This window comes from Rhyacophila brunnea, unplaced genomic scaffold (genome assembly GCF_057557595.1).
Source record: "Rhyacophila brunnea isolate RB1 unplaced genomic scaffold, BYU_Rbru_1.0 scaffold_15, whole genome shotgun sequence".
NCBI classification, from domain to species: Eukaryota; Metazoa; Arthropoda; class Insecta; order Trichoptera; family Rhyacophilidae; genus Rhyacophila; species Rhyacophila brunnea.
In genome coordinates, this window is record NW_028232806.1 from 11990560 (window position 1) to 12001137 (window position 10578).

A 10578-nucleotide genomic window follows, 5' to 3' on the forward strand; every position below is an offset into this window, starting at 1 on the left:
CATGTTGAATTGACCTCAAAAGGGTGACTATTATTTAATGTTTCATTGAATTTTAAAAAATTGTTCAATGCTAGATATAATGTAAATCAACATTTAATTGTTAGCACATTTAAATTATGTACAGTGTCATCTATCTAATCTCAATAGACTATGGATTATTACAAACATAATTGATCGAGTTGAAAATGTATGAAAGACAACGAAAAACTAGAGGCCTAGCGAACAGATAACTCATAACCGTAACTTCCAACTGTCATAGAATTGATCGTGAAGCATGTTTTGCCTTAAATGATTTCTTTTGGTAGTTGTTCTAACTCCTCTATCCCGAAGTGTGTCAATCTCTCGTTCGGTATCAATAAGATTTGTGCATATTTTTAGCTGGAGGAGAAAGTCCGAGCCGAGGGCAATCGACGAACCGATCGCCTACAGCATGTTCAGAAGAAGTCATGCGAAGCTTACGAAGAACGACGGCAGAGATTCAGAACTATACTCATTTGCAATCACACGGTATAGGATACTTTCTGTCGTATGCATGAGATTCCCAAAAACCTTATAGGCTATATACTGCACGTTTGTATGCATGAGTAAACACGTAATTAGCTGTTAAGTGACGTCACGAATGTGACATATCATGTGTCATGGTGTTCGTATTATAAAATTTCATTCCCCGATAAATAATTCAAAATTTTGAAATTGTAAATGTGTCTGAAAGTGTGCGAACGGCACCATATAAATTTAATAATTATACATGAATAATTATTATGTACTTTAAATAATTTATCAGCTATTTTATCACATGTATTTTATAATTATTCTACTGTACGAAAGGTTGTATTGCCAGTAAACTTTTCCATTTGGTGGCAACACTGAATACATTTGGTGGCAATACTGAATATTATTATGACTAACTTCACTTCAATTATTGAGATGTCAAAAGAGAATAAGAATAAATGACAGAAAATGCAAATGATTTAAGACAATAATATGTAATGATCTCTGTATAATATTATCATTTATACCAATCACCGTATGATACTATTGATGTTTCCAGTGTATTTGAGAGTTGTGCCTTGTTTATTACAGTTATCTTACAATGATTAACTAGGTAGGTAGGTGGTACCGTAATATTTTGAAGAACGCAGAATGCTTACAATTGTATATTTTAATGCCAGATACAGCAGTAGATACATATTTTTGCGGTGGTTTAGCGGAGATATTTTATCGTAATCTTACGTAAGTCCATCTTATGTCTCCATGAGAAATATTGCAAGCGAAATAAGCGAGGCATTTTATCAATTACCTACTATCTAGATTATAAGACTAGGGATCAAAATTATACGTATTTTGTAAACAGCACGACTAGGAACTGTTTTTAAAGTTCGCAAATGTTTTACAGAATCTACAAAACGAATAAGGGCCTAAACCAAATGTTTTTGCAATGAATGCAAAATTAAAATGACATTTGAAAGTGACAGCTGAGGCAGCCATTTTTAATGGCGCGTGACGTCAGATCGCTTACGTCACAAAGAGTGTTATTAGCTATTCGATGGAAAATCGGTTAAATAGCTTATAAAGAATTTGGGAATCTCATACATACGGCCCATAGTCTTTTTTATTTAAAACATACTGTTGGAGGAATATAATAGTATCACATTTCTTCTATTGAGTAATTGCAAAGAGCTTAAATAGTTATATGAAAATGCAGCTGAAAATAAAGGACTCATGGACTACTGTTTCAATTATCTCTAATCGTTTCTCATTGTGGATTCATTTGTAGCAAACTTCATTATTTTCATCCGCGTCTGTCAAAGACTGCAAGTATTTCAATATAATTTTAGATATTAATCCGCAATCATATAAAGATGAATCCATATAGTTTTAATTTTAAATAGCATTATATGACAGGCTTGAAATGAAATGATTGGGTAACAGATGAACCGTCAGATGATTTCTCAAATGGAATTAAATTGTAATAGGTGGGTTCACGGATTTGGCAGGACATGTGCAGATAATGCCAATATACTTAGATGAATAATCACAAATATGTCAAATGTTTATGCCATTCGTATAGAAAAATCAAAGGGGACAGCTATAGAGAAACAATCGTAGTTCAACAAGTGTTTTAATACGTTTAAAATTTCATAAGGTGGCTCCGGCTTTCTCTTGTTATAGTCAAACTTAGTAATTTGTTTTTGTTGTTGAGTAATAAATATATATTTTAATTTTATGTCATTTTTGACGAATAATATCAATTTCCATATTTTGTAGGTATGACCGATGTGGTTGGGGACACTGCTTCAAAGGATTCCGGCATCAGTCAAATGTCTGACGCTGCAACCACTAGACCTATCAATGGGATCAATGGACATCATAGGTCAATATATATTATTTTTTATTTTTGTATTAAAAACTTGACTCAGGATTACACGAATAAAGATATTTAATTTAAAAATGAGTTAGGTGCAGTTTTCAAACAGGATTCAAACATGTAACCAATTTGTATAAAAAGTTATCACCATTTTATTTCTAATTCCATGAATTCCTTTGTATAAACTGGTATTATTTTCTTAGCAACGTGGATAATTTTAATCATTTGGCCTGTCTCCTTCAAACACTATAAATCAGCGATTTCCAAACTGGGAGGCGCGGAGTGTTGCAAAGGGAGGCGAGAAAAGTTTAACACAAATGTAGCCATAGATTTGCAGTTTGCAAATGCATAGTTTATAAAGAGCCTGGGGCCCGGGCATAACAGACATCACAAATTTAGCCTAATAGATTAAAAAAAGTCACCTGGCGCTACTTTGTTTCAAAACTATTAAATATTTTAAATATGTAGTTGTGCATTGCAATTTAATGTGATACCTATGTGATGATTACTATAGGTACTTAAATGATAACTCCCATGTATAATTTAGGAAACACTACTTTAGAGCACCACACTGCCCTTAACCTCAGCGATAGGTAGGTGGGCCCGCTTCAGGATGTGGGGCCCATGATAGAATCCATTTGTCAATAAACGATGATGAATTTGGATTGACTACTATTGAAAAGGAAAAAAATTATGGAATTATCATGCGATAATTCATTGAAACAAAAACCATAGTTCAATTTTGATTGAATCGAAGTGAAGAAATATATAATACTTTGTCAAGAAAAGCAATGCAAGTTGTAAGTAAAGTAGGTACTGGTATACCATTCGTAGCATATTTTTATGCGAAACGGGATTTTCTGCTAAAATACAAGCACATACATCGCATGAAAAACAAATTAATTTAAAAATGAATATAATAAAAATACTTTAAAAAAAGTAAAATCTTGTTTATTTTTATACTTACGTAATTAAGTTTTTTTTCTTTGTTGTATTAAGTCCTAGTACATTTTTGGCTATTTAAAAAGGTGTCTGTATTATTTAATGAAATAAAGGGGGGGAGGCACCAAGATTAAATTTTTTTAAAAGGGAGGCGTAGTAACATAAAGTTTGGAAACCACTGCTATAAATAGTTATCTAGAATTTACATTCTCATATTAAACTTTGTAGTTGATTTACTTAACTTGGTCATTAATGCACTTGTATTCGCTCAATCCTCATCACCTCAATTATTATATCATTAGTTGCAGTGTGAATGAATTCACTCGTATTATTTCCCATATCTCTTTTCCCCATTTGGCGTTTAAGAGAGAAAGTATTTATTGAAAACAGAATTTTAGTGCAGTTATCATCGGTCATCAGATAAAGTCGTCTGACATCAGACTACCTACTATTATGTAGAAGGCTGATTCAAATACCGGCTGAGTGAAAACATTGTCATTGTTCGGTTCATGTCAATTTTGTTTTAGCAAATTCACACTATAATAGATTGTTGTTTTTGTTTTCAGTCTTGACATGTGCGACAGTAAACCTCTTTCTGCAGAGAGTTCAGAAGCCGGTAGCACTAAAGATTCTTCACCAACTCCACAAAATACTACACACTTTATCAATTATTATCACAGGTTTGTAAAATCACATATGTGGTCACCTATTATTTCCTATCGTGTTATAATGTCGTTTATATGCTTAACCATGCGTTTATATATCGAGCCCAATTTATATTTTGTTAAAATTTTCAGGGATGGTTCTAGTGAAGAAAGGGAGAGATGTTCAAGGGATCGAGTTAAGACCCACGAATTTGACAAAGACGGGTTCATTATTACCAGAGGTAAGTCCACAAATACTCTTAATAGCCAAAGATGAGTGTTTATATATATATAGAATATTTGCTCTGTAGCAACCATGTGACTTTTACTTTGAACAACATGTGTGACATATTTACCAATTAAGGATTGCAATCCTGGACAGATTTTTGAATAACAGGATTACAGGATTAGTGGTTTTACAATATGTACAAACACTTGAAATTTTGCCGATTTTTTTTTTACTTTCTGGTATCAATATAATTATATTATATTTAAAATTTAATCTAATGGATTCATCTAGTAACACTTTCTTGATCAATAATTTCATTTAAACAGAGTAATGGTATTTAAGATATCAATACATTTTTTTTTATATAAAACTTATCTTTTCGGAATTTTAACATTTTCACTCGAAAGTTTTGGATTCAAAAATTTGAGCAGAATCGCAGGATTACTTTCCCTAATATGTACCTACTAATATGTAACATCTTATCGTATCTTATCTGTCCATAATACATTATTGGTGTAATGCGAATGATTTATGTGTGAATCGTTTCTTCTTCAGATGGTTTGACTGAGCAACAAGTATTGGAGCAGTTTGCGGTTCTGAAAGGGCCCGAAGATGAGTCGGTCAAATTGGCGGTGATGGCTTCCATGCACGAGGTCCTCAAGTATGGCAATTGCAAGAAACCACAGGAACAATTCAGGTCGGTTTACATACAATTTTTTCCACTTGCATTGATGTCATAGCTATTTGCGAAGCTATTTTAAAAATATCATCATTGTATCAGATAATTACATCATTATGAGAGTTGATACATTTTGTGTTTGTCAGTACAGTAAGTAGTGACATGTATAAATGAAAAATACTAATGTATTATTTTTTCAGGATTTAAGTATTTCATAACGTGGAACTAATTTTATTATTTTTATTAAAATAAACATGAAAGTTTTAGATCACGATTTCTAGAATAGGTTTTTTTTCAGCCTTAAGAAGCTCAGTTCATTTTTTCCACTGTAAAAGTACATGTAACAGACTCGATCTTGCTCATGCATGCTAACGTAGATTGTTAAACTGGCACTACGGACCATTCAGGTCTATATCATCCAGGATCTCTATCCCGAGTTCTTTCTCTCCAGTCTATCACAATCAGTCTGCATTCGTCTTGATATTATCCACCCATTTCCTATGGGCGCAGCCCATGATCTGTTAAAACTGAAAGCTTATTTGAAACCTAAGTTCTGTACAAAATCTAACACAATCTACCAGGTAGGTTCTTATTCGTTTGTTGTGACAGATTTTGGTGGTTCAAATTAAGCGAGGCGCGATAACTATACATTACAGCACATACGCGATTCGTATATTATTACAGCTATTCGCTTAAAGTCGCTTCGCTTTGTGCTGGGCTATTTAACGAGTGCCAAATAATTATTCACATAATATAATAGTAACAAAAAGAGCAACAACACTAAATCGAAAAGCTTTTGAAATTTTATGACATTATTCCAGTTATACCCCGATTAGTCGAATATATCCTCTAATCCCCTTAGGGCACCAAGTGTACCCAGAAGAGTGGCGCCATTACCTCTTTGGTTTACCATGCTTATCTAAACTAATTATAAATAAATGTAACATTATTTATGTATGAAATTTATTCATAAGGCAGCAAAGAGTCGTTTATATGTTATATTTTTTTGTTGATTTTACAGGAGTATAATGCGCACTGTTTTGGCTTTGATGGACTGTCCCGAGGAGTCGAGTGTGGGTGGTGCGGTCCGAATCCTGGTGCAGGTGTGCAGGAGAGAGGAGATGAAGACCACTTGGCTGGAGTTCTTCGATCTCATTCTTCTCAAACTTATGGACAAGTACAAGGTGCAAAGTAAAGAGGTGAGTTGTATCCAAAGTAATGTGCTATTTTTTATTAGCCAACTCTTTATTGGAAATAAGTATAAGAAAAATAAATTTGAACATACATACATATCAGTATTTATTGGAATCATTTTAATTAATTGATTTTCTGTTTTTTTTAGATTTAGATTATTTTCGGTAGGTATCTAATTACAAAAATCGATACACTAAAAGCTCATTAATACGAACACGGTTAATTCTAAATTCGCTGTAAATCGAAATATTTCTAAGTATTTTTGCCATACATTTTTTAATTTAGTATTTAGATTTTTTTTTTTCGATTAACGGTCCTGTCGATTTCGAATTAACGTGTCCACAATTGCTTTAAATAATCGGTTTCTATAAATCGTTAGGTTTTCAAAGACATTTTTCGTATGATTTTGGCACAATTTAGAATTTATATTTATGTGTGACTTTTTGAATTTTGAAAATAGATGTCTCACATAACGTTGTGCTATTCTAGTAGTGTCTTGCCAATCCAAGTCTCTATATTTGATTCTTAATCTGTGTTTTCATTTGATAGATAACTCGCGTGATAGAGGGAGGCATGCCGTCTTTGGCGAAAGCATTACCGACTGACAAAACTGTCGTCTTCCTGCGGCCCATCATCAGCACTCGCGAGTATCCTGACAATCTGTGCGGTCTGAAGTTGGCCACAGAACTTGCCCGGGCGAGGCCCAAGGATATCACGGATGAGCATCTCGCGGCACTCATGCCTGGTGTTGCAGCGGTATGTCATTATATTTCGCCTGCGTAAAGCGTAGCTACATAATATTATACTTTTCATTTTTTCACCATAGCTACTGTTTTTAGTTATTCCTATGATTGATCGACCTCATGTTGGAAAAAAAGGAATGAAGGGGGATAAAAAATACACATTAAATTCATTAATTGAAAACTCATCATGTGAAATTGACTTAGACAGCCCATATATTATTAGTCCTCAACTATGTTTACATGGAATCATTTTTAGTAGTTAAGAAAGCCCCCAAAAAGAGTGCTGCAAGGAAAAATCTATTGTTGAAACCTGAATAAAGTAATTGAAAAATAAACATGGTAAATCATGTATTGAATTCTCCGTTGTATTTACGGGTCAATCATGGACAGCAACAATTGGAGGAGAGGTACAAAGCTGAGCTCTATAGACTGTAAAAATATTGCAGTTCAATCGAGTAAGATTAAGAGACTGTGCTGGCTAAGTGATGTGTACTGTAAGAGCGACAATGGGTCGGCAAAGAGATTAATGTCGACCAATCCGATAAGAGCACTGAAGATGACTGTTGTATACTTGGAGTAGGCGCTCAATTGGAAAGTGGCGACTTTGAATGAGGACAGGTGGAGATAATTGTTAGAAGAAGCTGGGACCCACCCCGGGTTGTTGTGCTTCCTTTGATTATGGTTATTTATTGACAATCATTTTTGTAACATATTTAACAAATGTAACAAGTAAAATAATATATATTTTTTCCAGTTGGCTGACCATGAGAACAGTTCGGTTCGGAAGGCTGCAGTCTTCTGTATGGTGCAATTGCAATTGGCCACGGGCGAGATTCGAATGCGGCCACATTTGCAGCATTTGACTGCCTCTAAGATTAGGCTACTACAGGTAACTGCAATAAACACTAGTAAAAAATACATAATTCATGTTATAAAGAGTGATAGGTACACTATGTTAAGAGCGTACATAAGTGAAACAGCAAATAATTTTCAACACTATGTGGAATGAAATTTCGGCCGCGTTGAGGCGCGTTGCCATTCGGAGAGGGATAGTCGACCTATTCGCACTTCAATTTCTTTTGTGATGGAGTCGGATGAATATATTCTTAAATCGTGTAAAGATGACTTAAAAACGTTCCGCATGTACTTGAAAAAGAAAACATGTCAATGAATATACTATTATTATTACGAATATAATAATAAACTTAACATTAAAAGGACGCATGTTGAATTTTTATGACAAATTATATTTCGTTTGGTTCGCGTCATTTGCACCCACGACCCGCAATCCGCGCATCGCCTAGTCACGATCTTTTTAGACCATGCCTCAGCTGAGGTATAGCCTTAAGTGATATTTCATAGAATGCAAGGAGTGCAGTGCACTTGTTTGATGTTAGACTAGCCGGCACTGGTCATGATACAGAATTGGGTTGATTAGTGTATTGATTGGGTTGCGAAATATCAGTTCACTAAAATTTATTGTGGCAATTTCCCACATCACTATCTGGCAATACTGTCTGTTACAACAAACTGAGTGAGCCCTTGATGTACTAGTTTACTTATGAAAAAAATCCACCTAACATGCCGATTGGGTCTTCAGTTGGAAGTAAGATATTCCAACAAATGAATGGGTCATTTTAAGCGTATTTAATCATGATCAGTATAATAAATAGCTCTTGACTGATATTGTTTTCTATTTCATCCATCAGGTCTACCTTAGGAAAGAGAGAGGTGAACAACAAACTACACCGCAGAAAACGCCTCGACAGGGGGACACAAAAGTGTAGCGGGCAATCCCTTAAAGGGCTTCAGAATTATTCAAACAACATTTTACACTACACTACTATAACAACCGCAATAAGTCAGCGACATCTTTTAATAAATAATATAAATAATTATTAACCGCGTAGAGGTGATTCGAACCTTGGAGAACTATAATATTTTAATATTATTGTCGATCGGAATTCTCGATTATTTACTTATTGAAGAGATTTAAAATGGAATTAGAGCCAGTCCGTGATTCTCATATTATTATAGCTTATATATTATTACTGTTTACGTTTTTTGTATCGAAGAAACGAACCTATAATTTTATTATGTTATGTATTTCACTTGTACAGAAAACTTCTTTAATTCTAAAATGATGATGATATTGTTAAACAATCAATCGGTGGAAGATGGCAATCTAAAAAGTTGAAAGAACTTCACTGGCAGTGGATTGAACGTCTGATGTTTTGTAATATGTATTTTATGTAATCGCTGTATTTTTATAATAGCAGTCTCCTAACAATTAAAATTGCTTTATAAGTATTCCTTGAGATGACAAAAAAATATCAATGCAATGTTATATCATGCGGTGTCCATTAAATCGTTTGGAAAGTTTATAAAATGGTGCCATCTAACGCGGAGCATTGATACTAAAATAATTTTACCTGGTGAATAACATCGTAGGATGGGAAGAGTAAAGGTTTTGCATTCCTCGTGATTAAATATTGTCTGCTTTTAGTTGATTCGAGTCTTGGATCGGTTTATTTGGTGTTTGTGGCTTTCTCATAGCAACCGCGGCTTGAATATTGGAAATCAATCGGTGTAAATCCTTTGGTGTTTTCTTTCACTCGTGACGCACATTTCGTAGACATTTTTTATTTTAAATATTCCATTTTTGCTGCAAATGTTTTCTATTCGTATTTACGTAATTAAATATTTTAATATTAAATAAAATTCGCTTGAAAATCGTTTAAATTTTACCAAAGAAGATGTATTTTTGTAGTGCATATTCTCTTTTCTGAAAATCAACTTTTATGTGAAGTGTTTATTTATGATTTTTATATTATTTATTCGCTAGTAAATTTTTACATCCATTTTTCAATTTGGCTAATTTTCTTTATTGTTTTTGAATTGTGTCATTTTGACATTTCCCCAGTGAAGTAAATAATGTAAAAATTTTAAATTCATTATTTGAATAGGGGTCACATTATTTTTTATACATATCAGCATTGTCAAATGAATTGAGAAGAGCTTAGAATGAAAAATAGCAATATTTTTGGAAGCATTTCACGATTTTGCTCTTTTTAATCCATCACTTGATTTTGTATTGTATTGAATGTACAATGATTATTAAATTCATAAAAAGTAACTACGTATTACAGTGATGAATATATAAATAATGGAAGGACTCAAATATGGAATTGAGAGGAAAAAATGACAGGATACAGCATTTGAATATTGTGCATGCGAAAATTTATTTGCTTTGATGTACCTAGTAATTTTTAAAGTATCCACCAAAATCACCTGTAGGCTGTATGTCGTCACATTGATTTCTGGTTACGTACATCATTCACAAGGATAACAATAAAATGCCTCATTAACTGAACAATATTGCCTCCGAATTGATGATGTTATCTCATCAGTTAACTTTTAAACTGAACTGAAGTGATCTGAATACGAAATTAAAAAAATGCATTGACGATTATGAAAGAATTGTGTATCAAATTATAATCATTCAACGAGTTACTGTGAGTGGATGTGTGTGGACTAATTTACTAACTTGACGCGTGTTCACGATGTTAGCTGCGAAAAATATTGGACACTGAAAAAGTGACTGTGTTGCCAGGGATATCTATAGTGTCACTTGATAAGTATGAATGTAATGGCTTTTTGGCACTGCGGCAATATTGATGACCTCCAAGGTCGAACGGTCGGGTTTCAAACCTAGTTTTTTAGTGTTGTCATTGGGAAGAAAAATTGCAGTGTAATGTAGAAAATTAATAATTATTATT

At 33.5% G+C, this 10578-nt stretch overlaps 1 protein-coding gene across 8 annotated transcripts in view; it reads left to right on the forward strand.

Annotated features, from left to right (window-relative positions):
• Nucleotides 1-10267, forward strand: part of chb (CLIP-associating protein) — an 81575-nt gene extending 71308 nt beyond the window's left edge. For all 8 annotated transcript variants that reach the window (XM_085942767.1, XM_085942771.1, XM_085942766.1 and 5 more), the window contains 9 exons: nt 379-507; nt 2269-2374; nt 3877-3990; nt 4108-4196; nt 4739-4880; nt 5884-6061; nt 6606-6812; nt 7554-7688; nt 8509-10267. In XM_085942767.1, the coding sequence (XP_085798893.1) occupies nt 379-507; nt 2269-2374; nt 3877-3990; nt 4108-4196; nt 4739-4880; nt 5884-6061; nt 6606-6812; nt 7554-7688; nt 8509-8586 (1178 nt within the window). In that variant the 3' untranslated portion in view covers nt 8587-10267. The remainder of the gene's footprint in view (nt 1-378; nt 508-2268; nt 2375-3876; nt 3991-4107; nt 4197-4738; nt 4881-5883; nt 6062-6605; nt 6813-7553; nt 7689-8508) is intronic.
• The last annotated feature ends 311 nt before the right edge of the window (nt 10268-10578 follow it).